This window comes from Zootermopsis nevadensis, unplaced genomic scaffold (genome assembly GCF_977971745.1).
Source record: "Zootermopsis nevadensis isolate Lab colony 2312 unplaced genomic scaffold, Znev_1.0 Znev_ptg000024l, whole genome shotgun sequence".
Lineage (NCBI taxonomy): Eukaryota > Metazoa > Arthropoda > Insecta > Blattodea > Termopsidae > Zootermopsis > Zootermopsis nevadensis.
This window is the reverse complement of record NW_028259156.1, coordinates 10073199-10094577: the sequence shown is the minus strand read 5'-3', so window position 1 is coordinate 10094577 and position 21379 is coordinate 10073199. Positions and strand designations below refer to the sequence as shown.

Here is a 21379-nt window from a genome sequence, read left to right as displayed (position 1 = left end):
AATTTCACATCTTAAGCTGTTCTCACGATGTAGTTTCAATGTTGACTAGATCGGGACAAGCAATCTCAGTAATTTCATTCACTTCCTTACGGTAATTTAAAATTAATGTATAATTTTGTAAATTTCGTAACGTTCTATACTGTTAATGTAGGCGTGTAGTTAAAAGCCTGGCAGGATGTCATGTGCGTGACTTGTGTTACATACCCTGTCTTCAGCTTCCTCGGCACGGCTTTCTGCCTCCACGACCCTCTGCTCCAACTCCGACAGCTGCAAAATAAATTACTACAGTCAGGTTCTGAAGTCAGTAGTATTTAGATCCGCATTATCAACAAGATATAACACAATAATATATACTTGATACGCACATTATCAAGTAAGTTCAAGTAAGGTTGTCCCCGCTACTCTGAATATGGCTATGTTCTGGGTTGTTGCGTCCTGTCGTCTGGTAGACGTTTCAGGGTACCTCTGAAACGACGTAAAAACCCAGAAGACAGCCATTTTCGTACTCGCCGCCGCGGGAACCTTACATCTCCATATTGGAACTGTATTGCCATCTAGCGGATATTCTTAAACCTGCTCGTGAAGATAAATCGATAGAACGAGACGGGGTGCGGTGCTTCAAACAATTGCCTGGAGATGGCATCAAAATACAGTTATATATAACCATTTATACGCTTTACTGTCATATGGCCGTTATTTACTCTGGAATAAATTCACATAAAACCACTTGCAACGTATTTTCACAGTAAAAATGGACACGTTATAAATACCATTATTTTAACGGGCTGTAAATGTGCCACGTTTTCTCCATGATAAAAATATGGAATGTTTTTGGGTTTCGGAGTGCAATTTCTTATTCCGAAAGCCGCGGTCGAGTGGTTAGCTCTCCTGCTCCGTATTCGAGGAATCACGAGCTCAAATTTCGGCCTAGGATTGACTAACTTAACTGACGTCTTTCACAGTTTTCTTAAGTCATTTCCGCTAAATGCTGGAATAGCACTTAAATTAGGCCACGACAGCTTTATTCCTTGCGCCTTCAAATTAACTATTCATTAATTATCCCATAAGTGGACGCTATATAATCTGAGCTTCTGACAGCATCGTTAAATAATCCACACATATCATAAATAAAGTTTAAAGTGAGCGATGTTCTGGGCATGATTATGTTAATCAACCTCACATGATTTCTGAGTCGCGAATATTTTTAACAAAATACAAAAACATGTATTAGTATATACTTCTGTGCTCTTTTGTAGCTTTCAACGTTTTATCGATGAACCATATTCATAAACGCTACGAATATAAACATTTCAAACAAGCAGCCTACTGTGTAAGGTTTCCACAAAAAATTCTTTTACATCAAACATTTATCTAACGTGGCAGGAAAAAACAACAAAACTGTGACTTGACATAACATACCTTTTCTTGCTTCATATAAAATTTCAGACGCGTTTATAATCACCCACGATAGCAACGTATGACGTGTCTAGCTGTACTACTTTATTCCTTATCTCAAAACTCAAAATGTTTCGTGCATTCGTGGCGCGTTCAATCTATCACAGAGTATGAAACGAATACAAGTCACTCAAGTTTAAGATATAACTATATAAATACACTAATTAACTACCTAAGTAATTGAATAAGGTAAGTCTTACGCAAGCTAATAGAATAAGTAGGTTAATCACTACTAACAAATATCCCCGTTAATGATCGCAATCCTGAGCTAGTATATTCAGGACCATACATAGAATGTGAGCTGCATTTACACAAACAAAAGCTCAGAAATACAAACGATAAAATGGCTTTAAGCGAAACATGTTCGAAAGCTTCAGCGCTCGACTCTTTCCAATTCGCGACAATTTGAAAATCGCCACTCAATCCGCTTATAATTTGGAACCAACTACATCAGCGACCATTTCCCCATTTTACAGACTCAGACTACGCAGAATCGACCGAGAGCATAAGAGTGAATTGGAAAGGATGTGGAAGTAAGCGGCCGTGGTACTTTCCCGAAATCTGCCTGGATGGACTGAAGAAACTTACGACAATCGGCCACCGGGCTAAGATTTTAACCCCGGACTTCAGAATACAAAGAGGAGTGATAACAAATTGGCTACCACGTTCGATTAGAGACTTTCTGAACGTTTTATAAAGCAATGGTGGTAACCATTTTTCTCTATATATGAGAGTGCTAGACTCTAATTAAACAACACACGAAACGATTTGAAACAGATGAAATCAAGTCTCTACGGACTGTTACATTTTACAGAACATACCATGTAATGAAACAACAATCAAACATGTTTGACGTTCGAAATAAAGAGTTGAAAACAAAACGAAATTGTTCTACCAAATAGAAAGAATAGATGATAAAATATTTGTTAAAATATTTCACCAGGATGTGCAAATGACAAGAGAAAAATAAAGATTTCTGTCTTCTGGGTTGTTGCGCTGTGTAGTCTGGTCGATGTTTACCAACGTTTCAGAGGTCATACTGCCTCCATCATCAGGGCGATGAGTATGAAGTTTTCTGTCTTCTGGGTTGTTGCGCTGTGTAGTTTGGTAGATGTTTACCAACGTTTCAGAGGTCATACTGCCTCCGTCATCAGGGCGATGAGTATGAAGATTTCTGTTTCTGGGTTGTTGCGCTGTGTAGTCTGGTCGATGTTAACCAACGTTTCAGAGGTCATACTGCCTCCGTCATCAGGGCGATGACTACACAACGCAAACACCCAGAAGACAGAAATCTTCATACTCACCGCCGTGAAAACCTCAAATCTTACAAGAGAAAAAAAGTTTGATACACAACGACGAAAGGACCAACTGTAAGTTAAACTTTGGAGACGGAACGGTCTAATAAAACTAATCCTTGATGAAGATGATAATTACCATGAATCATGCCTTGTATTTAGAAGTACTTTTATCTGTTACATTATATTAGAATGATCAGTTCTGGACCACGCTTAGAAATGTCCCTAAACCGTTCAATCGCGATAATTTGATTCAAGCGAATAAATGAGGTAAGAGGGTAGATCAATTGCGATCCGACAGGTCTAAGTAATACAATGAGGCACTGGCTACAAATAAAAATTTATGAAACATATAAGGAGAATGTTTGTGTACAGGTAAAACCATTCGTCGGGAACGGCTGAAGATCGGACGTGATGGACAAGTCAAGTCACGTAGCGGAGCGACCACGTGTTGCTTCACGTGACCCACAGAGGACAGTCAAAACATTGCGTGCCACTCATGAGGATGACAGCTGGCTCCACCACTGGAAACAATATTAATCCGCCAACCTTCCACAGAATCATTTTTGTCAGTATTTATAAATTTTAACCTATGCATTTGTGCGAAGTTACAGCTAAATGCATGGGACATGAGCTACGACCTGGAGGAGTTCTCAACTTAAGTGTGTACCGAAAACTCAAGGTCATAGGTCAAGCCCCACCGAACTAGCTGTACCTCGTAAAAGGTCTCGCTATCTTTTAAGTGTCAACGTTTAGACAAGGCGCCACAATGATCACTTCTAATGTGCGGGAAAAATTTCAACTACACTCTTTTTCAAATATGATGGCGGGTGACTGACTGTTAGACGCATCGACAGCGATAAAGCTCGAGATGCATCGCTGTAAGAAAACGTATGACCTTGAGAGCGAAAAAGTCTGTTGCTTTGTCGCGAGTTCCACTGCGTGTGCGGGGTTGAAGGCCATGTCCAGACTCACAGTAATCGACCTATACGAGGCTACGACCAGCGGCCTGCACGAGCCAAAATTTTAGAATTTCGCCCGGCCTGACCTGAAAATCATTTGGCCCAAGCCCAATATTCATCTTCAAATATGTTACCCGTACCCGACCGAAGCCCGACTTCCTTTTATTCTAGCCCGAGCCTCCTGGTCTATCTACAATCCGATTTGTCCTTTGATGCATTTTTCCTTTAATGCATAAATACCAGTAATCCTTGAGTGAATTAATTAACGAAGACCTAAGAACATCTGAAGTTATATTATGTGCAAGTATATCGGATACCAAGTTTGTAGGGCGCTAACTCCGACTGTTTCTGGGAGGAGGCAGTTACAAAATCCCCAAGAAAATCAAATCGGCGGGATTTGTTTCTGGAGCCCGACTGTGTCACGAGCATACGATGGGTGCAAACACAAATACCTTATACTTTGATGGGGAAAAAAGAACTGCCAAAGAAAGTTCGAAATGCTGTGTATAACGCTGCTTTCTGAAGCAGGCCAGAATCCGATCTGGACCCGAACTTTATCGGTGCTACCACGCCCAGGCCCAGGCCAATGCAGACCGCTAGCTGCGATACTACGAGGTCTTCCGCTTGAACCATACCCCATGTTCCTTCAACTTGAGAACAGGCCAACATACTTAATGTCTCTAGTTTAAAATAACTAAAACTTCTCGTAACGTAAACACGTTTTGTTTATTTTAATACGAAATAAATCGCAACTGACATTTAAATAAATCTGTTCTGTCGTTTTTTGACATAAAATTCTTCATTGATTGATTATCTTATTTTTGTCACTGATAGCGTCGTATTATTATTTTAACATCATTTTTGTAATAACAATAATTTGCGTTAACTTAAATTTTTAAACAGTTGATTAAAATAGTTTTACAAAGGCCTGTCGGCGAAAAAAGTCCTGTATTCAATGACGCTTCGAACCTGGACTAAAATGCTCCCTGTTTCGACATATGTTTACCCGAAACGTTGGTATCTACCTACAAGTACACACCGCGTTACAACCCGGAAGACCATCATCACAAGCCAGAACAATATTTCCAGATGCCATAGATGTCTACTGCTGAGTAAAAGTGAGGAGAGGCTGTATAAACTGGGAACAAAAGACGATCTGTACAATCGATCCCAGTTTGCCATCTGCAAGCACTGCTTCATAATCGCAGCAGATGTACCAGAAGGGAGAGAAACATCCAGCGTGTGGAAAGACAATTCCAGAGCGCGTACCTTCTTCCCTAACCATTTGAAATGAAACTATAATCTCCATCAAAGTCCCCGCTTTACTAGAAGCAAATTTAGAGTGTCACGCAGGACACAATATGTTCACTACTAACAACATTCTACATTTGGATTTTCTAAGATGAAATGAGATATTTTCGGTTTTGTTTAGAAAACTGCATTTCTACAAAACGATTTCCATGTTTAATGCGCAATACTGAATTCCAGATTACACTGTAGCATACTCGCGCACATACAGGCCAACATATAAAAATTCAATAACTAAAGTGATTAATTACTGACGGTCGGGGTTAGACTCTCGGCAGGACACGTGATCTTTATCTTCGCCATTACATGTCGGCCTGCTTCGGGGCTCTTTCGAGGGGATAAGGCGGCCGAAGCACACACTGACAACTCACATTCATTTAGTATACAGGTTTGGATTATGCTGAGCTCTATGCCATACCCACTATACATCTTCAGTATGTGCTGTGGAGGTACAGGAACGCATGAATCTATACGTATAAAAGCCAATGCATGGTTGCCCGCGCAGTTCACCTGCGCAAGCGCTAGAAACGTCAAGGCCATTGTATGCATGGCGGTAATATTGTGGCTTGGCCTTTATGTTCCTTTGTGATGGTGACAAGATTCATTTTGCAGTTAAAGTGCATTGGACCCGCAAACTTTTACGTCCCTAATTCTGAAGATAGGCAAAGTTTTGCTTTGTGTCGGAAAAAGGAAACAGCCTATCAGAAAACAAAAAAGTAGGTGTTGATACAGTAGATTACCGATCTCCCCACAGGAGTGGAATAATTAATTTCAACATGTTTCACTGAGGGGGGAAAATATTTTCGTACCTGTCTAACAATTAGAACAGATTCTGTAAATTTATACTACACATTAAGGGGTGGGAGTAACACTGCTGGATTCTTTTAACCACAACAATGTCTGCTAATATAAAACTGAATGTTAAACAAAAAAGGCCTGAGAATAATTTAAAAGCATTAAATCATGACATGCGGTACAACGAAATTTACGGAACGACAAAGTACAGTGCACCCTAAATATGTGTGTAAAGAATATATAAGCAAATGTTCTTTCAACTGTGAAAATATACCACAACAATAAATCCTGTTTCAGAATATTCATACTTCAAATATTTTCAATAGTAGATTTATATTTACACACAAATAATAACACTAATTATGGATAAAATAACAAATGAGGCTTTACGTTTTATTTTCAAAAGATAACGAAAACTGGCTATTTGTTTCCAAAAATAGTATCGGAAAAGTTTCTTGGTCTTGGGTTCAACGGGAGAATTATTCTTCACCGAAGGGAAGAAAATGATTGGGCCACCCTGGTATAAGGTATAATTAATAATGTGTCATATTTGGTATTAACACGCCGCGTCATGGCATTGACAACAAAAGTTCGCTTTTAGGACAGGAATTCAGTGACAAAATAAGGATAATTCGGTATTTGTTCCTTGCAGAGCACGAACTTTAGTATGTAAGATTTGAGGGTTTCACGGCGGTGAGTATGAAGATGGCTGTCTTCTGGGTTGTCGCGCCGTGTAGTCTGGTAGAAGTTTACAGACGTTTCAGAGGTCCTTGCTGCCTCCATCATCAGGGCACTACAAGACAGCCACTAACTTTAGGCTATACTTCAGTTCCGAGATTGAAGTGCCTATTTACTATTTACACAGTTTATAAAGAATATTGAAGACATATGTAGATCAACATGTACGTATTTACACGTGTTAATTATGAGTTTATTAAAGGTTTGTAACTAGAGGTATAAGAAATTGAATTCTATCTGCACGGTTTATCTTACAGAAAGCTTCGGCGAAGGGCGGACAGCCTCCTTCAGCTAATGCGCGTAGAGTGCGAGTGCGTATAGAGGGATGAAAACTAACTTTGAGGAAACAAACCACCATAAGGTTATATTAGTTTTGTTCTCGGGAAAAAAATTGATAATTTCTGACCGGAAAGCGAATGTCCGGGCTAAGCCCCGACTAAAATGACAACAATATTATCCTAAACGGACAATAAAGTTTCATGTTCTTCAGCTCAGTACCACTCAAGAACAAACTCGCCAGATTCACAACGAAAAACATGCCGCTAAGAAGTAATTTCCGAGAAACAGAATAAAAGAAAATAGAAGAAAAGATATATGAAGTGTCGAACATATGAAACAGAAAGTATAAATCCATTTCCTTGGCGTGGTAAGCGTTGTTTAAAAGATAATTAGTAGATGATATATAGTCTACGAGTTCAGAATATCATAACTGTTCTATTCTCATACTATGAACAACTGACATTCATTCTTGAAAACCTTTAAGCTTTTCAGTTGTTCAAGGCACTCCCAAAATTTATGAAACTCCAAGTACAATTACCATGTTCACAAGATCCTGCCAGTGGACCTATTCTGAGCCACTTTAACCCTGTCCATGTCTTCATCCTATTTCTATAACACTAATTTTAATATTACACTCCCATCTCCCAAATGGTGAATTGCCTTTGGGCGTTCCCAAAAAAAATGTAGCATATGCATTCCTCGTCGTCCTCATGCGTGCTACATATCCCGCCCGCAACAGTGTCCTTGAATTCATCGCCTTAACAATAATTAGTTAAGAGTACAAATTGTGAAGTGCGCGCTGTGAAATTTACTAAATATTCTAACTACTTCCTCTTTATAATGTACGAATGGATCGTTAACATATCCCTTGATAAGATAAATTAAAATTTAGTTTACTACTGGATATTTTAGTTTCTGCAACGAAATTGTATCGCCAATTTATACGAAGAAAACTCGAGTTTACCTTGCTCAGAAGTTCCTCTAGTGACTCCATAGTGAATCTTGAATTGTCACGCCCAGAGTGCACCATGCAGAATCACTTCTTGCAATAAGCTATGCCAACACAACCTTCTTCTTGTTGACTATTTACGTCATTTCGTTTGACGATCGGACACTTCACACTTCAACCTGTTTATACGCAACGAAGTTGCATAACACCTCCGTGTTAACTGTTTTCATCCACGCGTTTCGCCTAATACAATAACAAGAAAAAGACTAAATTTAAAATGAAAATTATAACATATATTATGCAAACTCATTCCTCATCCCTAAAAAAGCAAATAAGAGGAGTGATAAACATCAGTAACAGCTCACTGAAGGTCCAGTAACGTCTTGGTATCCATAGCCGTAAATGTCAAAACATCCAGGGCACGATACGATGTTCAAAATGTCAATTGTCCGCTTATATCGTGAAAATTGAACCTGTATTAAACGAAAAACGTCTTCATCAGAGATGTATTTGGTCCCACAAAATGTAGAATGATATCTAATTTAATAATCTGAAACTGTTTACTCAGAAGACGAAAAGGAATAAATAATAATATAACAGAACATGGTGACTGATTGTTTATTTTGTGTTAATATAATTTTAATACGTATTGTACTTTCTGGAGTTTATTAATTTATGGGAAAGAATTAGACTCGAGAGTCGATGACGTGTGTAATCTAGAATAAGGGAGGAAAGAATAAAAGACAAAAGAACACAGGAATAGCGACGGAAGGAATGAAAAGAGAAGAGGAAATAAGCAAATTAAAAGGAGGTGGAAGGACTGAACAAAAAAGGAAACATGCAAAGGAAGAAGGCTAACAAAGTAACAGCTAAGTAGGAGTAGAGAAAGAACACCTGACGTAGTTTTGATCATAAACAGGTGTACATACACGTACGGAGTATTTCTAAGACGGAAAAGACTTGAGCCTAGTCTCTGGAGAACAGAATAAGAAGTATTTGTAAAAAGTTTCTCTATTCTGAGCTGAAATCCGTCTGAATCGGAAAAAAAAGAACGTACAAGTCCCTTGAGATTCAGTTTAAGCAGGTTTTGCCGTGCCCCGTCTTCAGTACGCGAATGTCACAACGTAACAGAAAACGAAAATATTACAGATGTACTTTTGACAATGTAAAATTTCAAAATATTTCGCAGGACCACCCTGTTATCATGCTCAATATATGTAAAAACATCACAATAAAAGTTTCACACTTTTATAGATAACATAAAGGGTAGGCGAACGTGTAATTTCAAAAACAGAGCTCCAACTCGAATCCATGTAATTGATTCCACCATATTACATAAGAGATGTACAAGAACTGAGCAGCTAATGAAGTGGGTTCTGTAGGAGGGCTTTTCTGGACTACGCTGACATTACTCATTCACAATTTTACTGCAGAACACTTTCTCATAATTTACACCTGGCATCCTTCCAAAAGGGCTGAATTCTGCTTTACAAGCATTTCCGCTATGACGTGTATTTTTGTGCTAATGATCTAGGGGTCTGTCTGTCTCTCTCCCTTTATAACAGCACCGAGCCAAGTTGTGTAGGTTATAAGGGTTACGCCGTTCACAGACATTTCGTAGCACGAATATGCCAGTAAAACTTCTTTCAGCTCCATGAATAAGAAAGGAAAGATGTGCTCTAGTTTCGAGTAAATATCATCTATTTTCTGCAAGCGTTCTCTGCGATTTCGCATACCTATTGAACTTACTGTCAATTTAATTGCGTACAACTGTTTTGAAATTAAGACCCAACAACGGTAGTTTCAGAACCTTCAGAGAACAAAGACTTCACTACCACTGCATTTCCTCGCTACACACAAACATAATACCGTAACCCGCACAGCTCACGAGTAGGAAGGTTTGTCTATACTGACAGGCGCTCCACATTCTCACTGTTAGCAAGCTGCTGGGAGGGTCGTGAGGGCGAGTCTGCGCACAGTCGCGTACAACACGCAAAAGCAAAAGGGAATCTGAGGACTTGTCAAAGTTGGACGGGATCCACGTGTAATCCTCAGAATGGGACCGGCTCCTTATGGAGCATATCTGCATTTGAACGCAGCGGCATCTCTGAGGAGTTTGTTGGTTCTCGAGCACTGAATACGGGAAGCCTGAATTGCTCTCTTTCTAAAATCCACAATCATCGTCTTCGAACTCCCCCTACTAAGAATACACAGGCAACATCTCATACAATTTACTTATATGGAAAATCTAATGCTAGATGTGCAAATAGATTTATTATTGTATAAAAATTATATGGTTAGTTCTGACTTTACATTAAACAACAACTCTACAGTTGTATATGAACTAACTCTACGGAACAAATCATTATTTGACACGCATATAATCCCTCATCTGTTGAAGAAATTCTCTGCCGTTTGTTGAACCAGATCATTCACCATCATGCTGGCAAGAGTCCGTCACTATTCAAACCTTAGCCTCTGTGAAATGAGGCCCTATTTCTTTACGTTATGTTCTAATACTATGCTCTCACGCATGCCTTGCTCTCCCATGCGTTCTTTTACCTACAGGTTTTCCAGCCAGAATTCTATGTACATTTCTCATTAACTTCCACGCGTGTTACATTTCCGTCCATGTCATAATTGATCTGCTTCGATTAAAAAGAAAGCTGTAAACGGAACACATTCGGCAGCCCTAAATCAGGCAGTTCAAGCCGCAACCGCTTTCCCTCACAACGGCTAAATGTGATATTTTGTTATATAGAGTGAGCACAAAAGAACTTTGCACTTTCAAAATTATACAGTAAAGAAATGCGGCATACTTAAAACTTCACATGTACACCAGTCGATAGAAAAAATCTCTCCGCTGGAAGTAATTTATGTTATTACACGACGAATAGCTTCACGAATTAAAAAAAAACTGTTATGACGAAATACCAAAAGTACGATGAAGTCATGATATGGCTAGGAGAGGAAAGAGGATGCATGCATACAAAATTTTAGTGGGGAAACACCAGGAATAACCGGTCCTCGGGTTGGAACCTTCCGAATGCGAAGCAGGAGTGCTTAAATATCGACTACGACGTAATAATGACGTAATGTTAGTTTGGCCATGCTTGATTATTGATCATCTGCCCGTTTAATGTATATGCCGAAACACTTTCCTGCGTCAAAATATCCCAAGATTATATAACGTCGGAAACTAATTGAATTGGTAAATTACTCTGCAGAAATGCGTTACAACAGAGCGATCACATATACAGAATTACAAATATACGAATGAAACAGAGAATGGTAAACTAATAGACCAATTCCAATAAAATTACAGAAAAGTATAAGTAAAAGTGACAGAATATTTGAACAATAGAAACAATAAGTCCAAACCGAACCCAGAAGCTCCTCTGTAAATTCGAATCAAAGGGCAGAAGATGCCAAGAATGACCGACGAAAGTTTAATCCGCGACGATAGGACTTTGGCAGTGTTTAAAATACCTGTCTTCTGGAATGTTGCGACGTGCAGTCTGACAGATATTAGCCGACATTTCAGAGGTGCCCACTGCCCCACCAGGAGACAACACGGTGCAACACCTCAGAAGACATCTTCATACTCACTGCCGAGATAACCTGAAATCAAACCCTGTGCAGTGTCATCGTACTGACTGCACTGACAACCCGAAGACTCTCGACTAGTTTAGAACAATTTCAGTACATGAACCCACATGCAGATGGTTACATGTTTGAATTCAAGTAGCTACAGGTTCCGAACGTTGCCCAGTGTGGAGGCTGAGTCAGGGCAGCAATCCGACACACGCCTGGGCAAATAAAGAGGCTCTTTGCACGCGATTCCAACCCCATTTAGTTTTGTATAACCCCCTTCCACGGGAGACAAGGGTTATTTCCTCATTAGTTATAGTGACCAGGGGTTGTGTGGACTGTAGGGGATGAGATTTCATCATGGAGCAAAGAATTCTGAGCACTCCCCGTACTCAAATTCGAAATATTACACGAAACGCCATTCCTACACTTCAGCGCTTGCCCCTCAACAATTTTCAACTTCTATACACTGACGTAGTACACAGGCAGTCGGACACATTCCAGCTAAATGAAATGCGCAGCTGATAAAGTGCGCTTAAATAAAATATGATAAACGTGTATATCCGTTTCTTACTTTACTTAACAACACGTATTCGAATGAATACGTTTTTTCAGAGTCTAAACAGAGGACGCTTTTGAATGATGTATTGGAAAGGATGTAGAGCGAAGTGATCGTAGGCTCCGGAAAAGCACTGTCTCAGAACATGCCTGAAAAAAGCTCCTCTCCCAGGATAGCCCGCTTTTGGGCCGAGAATAGAACATGGACCTCACAAATACAAAGCAGAAGTGATAACCCTTTAATCGCGACATTCGGTTCTAACATAAAGGGCATAAGCAAATGAATATGTAAGTCTACTATTGATTTATTCTCCGATTATTTGTTGACACTGTATGAGCTGCACATGTTACAAAGCGTCAAATGATATGCAAAGATCATCCAAGACCTATTATTACGGTGACGAAATCGATGATGAGATAGGCGGATCGTGTGGCACACATGGGTTATGACAAATGCATACAAAATTTTAGACGAAAAAACCTAAACGGAAAAGACAGCTTCAGGAGACCTAGGTGTAGATGGGAGAAAAATATTAACACCAATCTTAAAGAAATAAGTGTGGATGTGAACTGAATTCAACAGACTCGAAACAGGACACAGGGACAGGATCCTGTGAACATGGTAATGAACCTTCGGGTTTCATAAAAAGTTAGTAAAGTCTTGACCGGCCGAGAGAATATAAGCTCCTGAAGAAGACTCCAACACATGGACTTGGTTACGTACTTTAATTCTGCTCTGATGTCTGTGTTTAGGTGGTTATCTTGTCTTGTAATACCCATAAACCTCATTTGTGCTATTTCCAAGCTTTTGGAGACCCTTTTCTCCAGTACACACGAACCTTTACGATCCACATTTATTTCAGTCACGATAACAAGAATTACGTTCAGCTGTGTGCGTTTCAAATAATCTGAAATACTACTTTGGTCGCAGAGCCAGCCATATGAAACACGCAACGGTTCTTTCACAATATGATATAAAGCTGCGTCAGTATTGATCTCCTCTCGCTCACAACTAGTGAAGGTTGTTTGTTCTTCGCTGCTTCACGGCGCATCGAACGCATGTCCACATCCTTAACAAACAAAAACAAAAAATGCCAACTGGAATGTAGCAAAGATACATCGCTCTTGTCGCATAATCTGAATTACAATGACCTAATCAAAAATCGTGCAATTCCGTGCTTGTCATTTTACCGAAGAATGAGACAGAAATTTAGATTAAACGAGAAAATTAGATTATTACGTGTAGTAATCTTATTATTTTACACCTAATAATAATGGTAAAATCAATGACGAAGAATTATTCTTTAAAAGTGTAAATTCCCTGCCTTTTATGGAACACGACATTTAATTACTGTGTTCACAGGATCCCGTCACTGGAATATCCTGAGATCCACACCCTAAAAACTCTATTTGTCGACTGCCGAGTTTAATATTATCTTCCTATCTATGTCTAGGCCTATCAAACGGTCGCTTCCTTAGAGGTTTTCTGGCTAAAATATTTTATGTTTCCCATGCGTGCAGAAGGTCCCTCTCATCTCACCGATTCCGTAACCCCCATAATACTTCTTAGAAGTACAAATTATTAACCTCCTCGTTCGTAAGTCAATCCCTTCAGACACATAATTCAATTCAATTCAATTAATTTATTTACGTGTTTGCCAACAGCAAGAAGCCAATAACAGGCAAAACAGTAATTATAATAATATACAAGCATGCAACGTATTCAAAATCCTGCAAATCAGTTTAAATCCAGAACTTTTACGTAACTGACTTGAACAGCTTAGTTTCATGCACGATGTACAGGCCTGCTTGTAAAAGGGAGGGTATTATAGTCTGTCCGGCGCTACGACCCAGAAGACAGCCATCTTCCAACTCACCGCCACGAGAACCTCAAACCCTACGAAGTTAAACTTTAGCAAGTGCGAGAAAAGTCTCGGCAGTCCTCTGTAGCCTACACGTGTATGTTTGCGGTCTCACTTTGCCGTTTCTCTGCGTTGGTGTTGAAAGCTTAATGTTTAGAATGAAACTGTATTGGATGTGTAAAGTTGCACGGTTGTAATCATAAAAGTTAGTAACTTTCGCGGTTTGCTCAAAAACGGAAACATTCCCACTGAAAACGAAAGGTTGGTGGTGATGGAAATGGTTTAACTGGGAAATACAAAGTCAGGATGCTGCAAGGCAAAAAGATTGTTTCGTACATATATAACGAGTAATAAAGCTTCTGCGCCTTTGTACTACATTACAAAATGGGATGAGTGAAAGGTCATAGGCCACGATAAAGATCATTCACAAATGACAGCAACTTGCAAATTTTATATTTTATGCGGCTGTAACACACAAAGAAACTTCCCTTCAATTCTCTAAGGGCATTACACTAGTCTTTGAATATTCCCCACCTGCTTAAATTTATAAAAGTGCACGCTCATGTTCTCAGTTAGGCCATGTTTCATTCTTCTGCTAATGTGCTCTCAACAATAACACATTGCAGGTGCCATGTGCAGACAAACACATCTTGAAACAGTAATAACCAACTCTTAAGGGCTGTTAAAATCCAACTACGACGTTTTCTTTCGCATTATCATCGCTGATATCCGCTTTCCCTTTTGCACTTCTAACTTCTTCCCCAATTTCTCTAGTGTTCCTTCCCCAACCGTCTACGTCACCAATATTAGCACTTCTAAAATCTGTCTAATGGCAGCAGCACTTGTAAAATATAAAATTTTGCCATGTACCGTCAACACTGGGAACATTCAGACATCTGGACACGCATAACACACACACACATGATGAAAATCAACACTGAATGCTGCTATGATGTAAAATAAACAAAAGCCTTATTTTTAATGCAAGCGAAAGTTGGTCTGTTATCATCTGTGATAAAATGAACACTATTTGTTCAAACTCGACTCAGTATTGTGAAGCGAAATTTCGTGAAACGGAGCTAAACGTTAATTAATTTTGTATTTACATTTTGCCACCGTTCAAACTGTTGGGATGAATAAAAGTCTTGTTTATTTAATTTTTAATTTACCTTCATTTTAATAAGTAAATATATATTTGTAGCGCTACTTTTCTCCCGTTTCAGAAGTGCGTCTACATACGACCACCTCGGTGGAAACATTTTCAAAAAGGAATTACGATATAAAAAGGTGGGTGTCCTCCAATGGCATTGTGCTCGTGACAGTCACTCGGTTATCTGGAGGCTGTAGTGTGGCCGTAACTGAGTCAGAGAACAGACCGATGTACAACTAACACCTGGGGTTCACTAATACGATTCCAAATTAGATTTTTTAATTCGTAACGATCAAAACAAGATCCTGATTGCCGCTCCATTCTGTTCCGGACCGAAATGGAGTTAGCAACGTTTACTAAGTTTCAGCTAAAAGCTTCCTTGAAGAGTGGCAAAGATTACAATAATCACCGCAAAACAATCTGACATGAGTGAGATTTTAGGTTCTCGCGGCGATGAGTATGAAGATGGCAGTCATTTGGGATGCTGTGCTGCACAGTCTGGGCTTACTACCTCAGGGCGATGATGGAGGCAATAAGCATCATTGAAATGATGGTCAATTTATACCAGAGTGCACGGAGCAGAGACCCACGAGACGAGTCTTCTTCGACATAAGAACAGAATGGAGGCTACAGGGCACATGCAGACTGTTTAATCGGAAAAAAGAATCTGTAATATTGGAAAATACAGCTAACCGCATTTATATTTTGTTTTATATGAGCTTATCTACTAATACCTAATTATTTAATAATGAATTACTCCTCAATAATTCCTAAGATTTTTTTTGTATAAATATGATCTTTAAAATAAAAGGTACGTAGATAGTTAAACAAACCTCTTGGGATGGATATAGAAATAAACGATTATTTTCCGTTCTTTGCAAGAATTGCGTAAAATAAATGCATAATAGGGAGGTCCTCACCGTTTATCTTTCCAAATGAGTACCTATAAAACAACTGAAGGTATTTTAAAAATATATGGAACTGAGGATCTACACTAAATGTTATCCAGCAAATTGAATTTGGGTTCTCATCTGTTAATCCCCAATTCAAGTAGTGTTTGATTTTTATCGACTTAAAAATGGCTCATCCTAAAAGCTGACAGTGCATAAATTAGCTTCACAAATTTTTTTCTGAAACATCTTATAATACTGCGAAACAAAACACAACGGAATATAATGACGTTTAATATGTTCCATTTATGAGGTACGTAACATTAAAAACGAACCTTTTGAAAGTATATGCACCAAAGCTGAACAAACCTTTCTACTCGTCATCTTTGCCCTGAACACGGCAGCGTCTGAACACAGAGAGCATATGGTGTTCCGGGGAGAGTTCCCGAAGGAACAGTGAGCAATTTCGAAATGCAAGAAGAACGTGTAGGGACTCCCTGGAAATTCCAGTCACGCTGTCTACAGATGAGTGACGTTTTCCTAATTAAAAATACAACCATGTCTTTAGACAGGCTTCGTAGAATTGTCACAACCGCTATAGGAAAAGAAGCAACGTCAAGATCTTACTGCACAGTTGGCTGGAAAGAATAATAAGGCTGGATTTCAATATGTGATGCGCTGTTCGAGGAGATTTAGTTGAACGAACAATTTAAAATGGCCACAAACCTGATAATTCGTCAACACAAGGCTTGCAATTTAAACAAGAACGGAATAACAGTGGCGATCACAGTAGTCTATGCCGTGGGTCTTGGCTACTCGAACACTGGGATTGCGGGTTCTAATCCTACTCGATAGCCAGTCTCCAAGCCGAGGTTTAAACCTGGGACCCCTGGAATACGAAACAGGAGTTGCAGTCACTCGGCCGATACGTTCGGTACATGAGAGGAAATGAAGTCGGCCGGTCCACATCCTTTCATTACATTTTGGACTCCTGTGTTTACTCTTCAGACCTTGTCGAGTTCCATTCATTGCGGGTCGTTGCTTTCAGCCTCACACCTACGCCACCCAGACGTAGCACATCTGCTTCCGGCCCGCGACTTTGATGAACACAATAAGCCAGACGAGGAGCTATTCAGGCGATGCCGAATGGAGACAGAAGCACACTAACCCTAAGAACTACACCATGCTGCTCACAAAGTCAAGAAGAGGGATGTTTCACTCAGCGAAGAATGGCAGAAAACATGTAACGCACAGAAGTCCCAGGATAAAAAGGAAGGAAAAAAAATATGAAGCAATATAAAATATATCTTTTAGCTCATCACGTCGATTGTGAGCGGTATTGCAAGTTCTCACCGCGGTGAGAATTAAGATGGCTGTCTTCTGGGTTGTTACGTCGTTTTTCTGGTATTACAGACGTTTCAGAGGTTATCTGAAACGTCGGTAAATTCATACCACACTACACATGTTTATGTTGACTGTAGTCTGCTCGTAGTTGTCTCAAAACATAACGACATGGCGTCACTACACAGAAGACCACAATCGACACCTTCGCCATCAAAAGGACCACAATCGACACCTTCGCCATCAAAAGGACCATCTCCGTTTAAGACAAGGGTTCTCTACCCGCGGCTAGCGTACTCTTTTTAATAATGTATCACTGCTACTGAAAATATTTACCGCCTAATTGAAACACTTAATATGAGCGTGTAATTAATAAAATAATAAAAAATTGTTATCAATTATATCGTAATACGCGAACTGTTTCGTGATAGTAAGTTTTAATAAATTACCAATTTAACAAATTGCAGTTATTTATAACCAGTCGGTCAGCAAATCGATAAGAAAGGGCGAATGTGGTCCCAGTAAGAGGGAACAGCAATGTTGGCCCTCAGCGGAAGCGCCACGCCTCGAAGGCGTATTGAGGATTGAACCAAAGCTCTGCGCATTCGTAATTTCAGCACTCGAAGGTGTGTGGTCAGCTTCACGTTCCAACCGCTTTGCACCTGCAGAAAGATCCACCAGTCAGATAGGAGGACGGGAGGGGCCCAGAGCCGGTCCGGAAGTGGTGGCGAGGAGAAAGAATCCGCTTATTACCGAGAATCGAACTCCGGGCATTCAGCACGCAGCTAGTCACTTCACTGTCTAATCTATCCCTGCTCATTCTACGCGTGTTTTACCAGCTGTAGTATTCCCATCGGACTCTTGTGTATCAGGTATATACGAGCAGGCCTGTGATATAAGACGTCCCCGGTTGGTCTCCAAGGATGCATGCTACTTTGGTAGAGTAGAGAATAGGACAATTACGAAATTACTATAATGAAAACGTCCGTTCTTCAAGCATCACACTATGTGTCAGTCAGATCACGTCACTCGAGCAGTGTTGCCAACAAGGGAATTCTGCGACTACGAGAATCTATTCAGATAAAGGTCATCCCTACAGAACCCATAGAACATATCTATAATACATGCTGCACAGATTTCCATTTCCACAAATTTTGAGTTTTTGATGCCGTATTTAGAAAATAAATTTATAACGCAACCATTAACATCAATTTAGCTCGTAGGTTAGCGTTCTAGGCTTGTGCTTAAATGGTCATAAAATAGAAGAGTTATGAAGTAGTATTTGTTTTGCGTGAAATTTTAAGTGTTAAAATAATTTCCGTTATTGTTTCGTTTTTGGGAAGAACTTATTATTTAACGTACAGATTCTGTGTGCGTTTCATTACTGGGACATATTTTCAGTTTCGCACACCAGGTTTTGTGCATGTCAAAAGCAATATTCCACACACAATTTTCATGGATAATTGTTATCCATCCTCATATAAAATCAGAAATTCCTGCTGCTGCCAAAGGTAGCCCGTACCCTCCGTCTATTTTACGCGGCCCGCGTAAGATTTTACAATTTTCTTAACATTCCATTAGCCTCGATATCGGATATGGTTTTTTTTTCCAACTACTTATAAGAACTTACTTGATATGTGATATCACGAGAAAACTGCTTTCGGCTCGAAGCAAATTTCAAATCCAATGAGGTGCGTAAAATAACAAAGAACGTATTTGGAAAACACGTAAACTTTACTACAATATTCCTTTTCACACTTGTTTTCTAGCGCTGAAAAAAAAGTCTGTGTAAAAAATCCTGAGGCCATTCCTGTTTTAAAGAAAGATTTAGAAATCTTGACAATAACACTAGAAAGTACCGCTACTGCAGTTGTTTCTTCGAAAGTTTGTTGCATCTTGCAGAGCTGTTCATCTAAATATGCCGCTCCCCACTTTCCCTCGAGAGGAATCTTAATGCTGCAGCCTCCACAAGGGCTCCCAGGAGACGCGTGTTTCAAAAAGCTCGCACATCACTCTCATGCTTACAACGCGCATCCTCAAAAGTTTTATTCTACCATGTCGTTATAATATTCAACAAAGTCGTGACAAACGCAGGCTAAACGTAATAATTATTTAAGGCGCAAGAATTTAAATACCAAACACTAGATTTCATACGAATCACGTTTTCAATTTGTTATTTAGGATTGACACGGACACAATTATTCTGTTCGACTGGGTCTAGTAAGTACGCGGATTGATTCTACAAATAGGGTTATACACGTCTTTCGTAGTGTTACACAAGGGAAGGGCCACATTTTGTCCCGTACTTCTTATGTAATTACAATTATTTCTGAATTAAAAATCAAACTAATATTAGAGTTGAGAGACGATTACAGGCTATGTATATGACAGGATGTTTAAGGCCAAACGATCAAATATATGTAAAGACGAGTCACTTACAGAGAGAGAGAAAGAGAGAGAGAGAGAGAGAAAGCGATTCTTACTGTATTACCACTTTCTTTCTTTTTGACTTTATCTACGGTCTGTTCTTTAAAGTCTTGAAAATCGTAAAACCTTAAAAATCACCGACTATCAAAGAATAAATCTTCTTTCGTCTTCAGAAAAAAAAGGAGGGAAGGCACCTATTCTGTTAGATCCGATAGACCGAGCCATTTCCGAACTGTGGACACACTGATGGAGATACGTATTCTCCGAAAAGTTGTTATCTACCAACGAGATTACACGGTGCCAAAATCCAGAACATCATCATCATCATCGCCGTGAAAACCTGAAATACAACTCAAAACAACGTGCATGCTACTTCGTTAATCAGGAACATGTGACTACATTACAAGATGTTTTGAACCAGGCAGCTTGTATCACGAATTCTGCAAAATCAAGATTCTTTCAAATGGTGTGAAAAGAACCTGAGGCATACCACCGGCAGTTACTGGCTCCATACAGAAGTTAGGTGACTCTTCCGTTGAAAATATTAATTTCGAGTTCATCGGCACAAAAATTAACTTCAATGTTTTCTAACTTTTTCTGGCTTTTACAAACAAGTGATAAGTGATGCAGGCCTATTTACTGCCCAAAGAAGCAATAATAAATTTTCAAGAAATACTTTAAACATGCAGCCTGTTTGATAAATAATTACTCTTTAATTCAGCTTTCGAAAGACTTGGTGAAGTTTCTGAATGTTAAATGACGGTATTAGCGGTATTTTAACCTTTCAATTTAGACTAAGCTACTTGTGTTTCAAACGCAGACAGAGACCCAGTAGTGGACACCGAATGGAAGATGAATACAATGATAAGATGTATAAGCGAAAAGGCAAAGGAAAGTAATCAGGAGACGTAGATAGCGAAGCAAAATAACCTCGACCAAACTGGCATTCTCAGATTAGATCCGCTAACCTCACAAGTAGCCACTTTCCCTGCCTACAGTTCCCCTACGCTGTACCGGAAATGAACCCAATATGGAGACGGTACAATCAAGGACAACAGCAGAAGATTGAACTAGATTTCTGAACAGATTAAGCGATGAGGTGACACAGAACAGTTCCTAGAGGCACCTACACAATTTCCATAATCAGTATCACAACTCGGGTTCGTCCTTACATTACACTGGACACATCGTGACCTTTGACCTTACTTTACAACAAATGTGAAGCAGGGATATCCAATAACCTAAGTTAATTGTAGGTTACAAGATGCACGGTGTAAATGTAATAACATCTCTTTAAAATTTGTAGAATATATGAACGTGACATAAAACCAAAATAATCAGCAAACTCATTAAATAATTATACCTAACATAAGTCATTTTTAGAATACTCAAAATATAAGTACATCGAGGACATCAAGCCAGAACGGCGTATCAACATAAACTGAGACATTTCGTCCAAATATATAAATAGTAGGATGTCAGTCAAGCCAGAAGGGCGTAATGATGCTGCTGCTCTAGAGATATAAACAGTTACATTTGTGCACATGAACGCAGGAAATACAAATTTGTCAGACCGGATAAGCGTATGAATTTAATTTCCTGTAAATAAGCGATTTTGTTGATGCGCCTTTTATAGCATGATCCACTTGACATGGTAAAATAATAACAAATATGAAAGAGGTTCATGATGAAATTAGGAGAAAAATAAATTCTATAAGTGCTTGTTACATTTCAATCCAGAAACTATTAATTCTGCATCAAGTTTTCAAAACGATGAAG

The 21379-nt window shown here is 39.3% G+C and overlaps 1 protein-coding gene across 6 annotated transcripts in view; it reads right to left on the bottom strand.

Moving 5' to 3' along the window:
* The window catches only part of LOC110831959 (uncharacterized protein CG43867), a 112947-nt gene that overhangs the window by 35952 nt on the left and 55616 nt on the right, over nt 1-21379 (bottom strand). For 5 of the 6 annotated variants that reach the window (XM_022068504.2, XM_022068507.2, XM_022068508.2 and 2 more), the window contains one exon: nt 205-267. In XM_022068504.2, the coding sequence (XP_021924196.1) occupies nt 205-267 (63 nt within the window). Of the gene's footprint in view, nt 1-204; nt 268-7796; nt 8025-9530; nt 9680-21379 lie in introns of those variants that run through there. The other variant, XM_022068510.2, reaches the window with a different exon arrangement.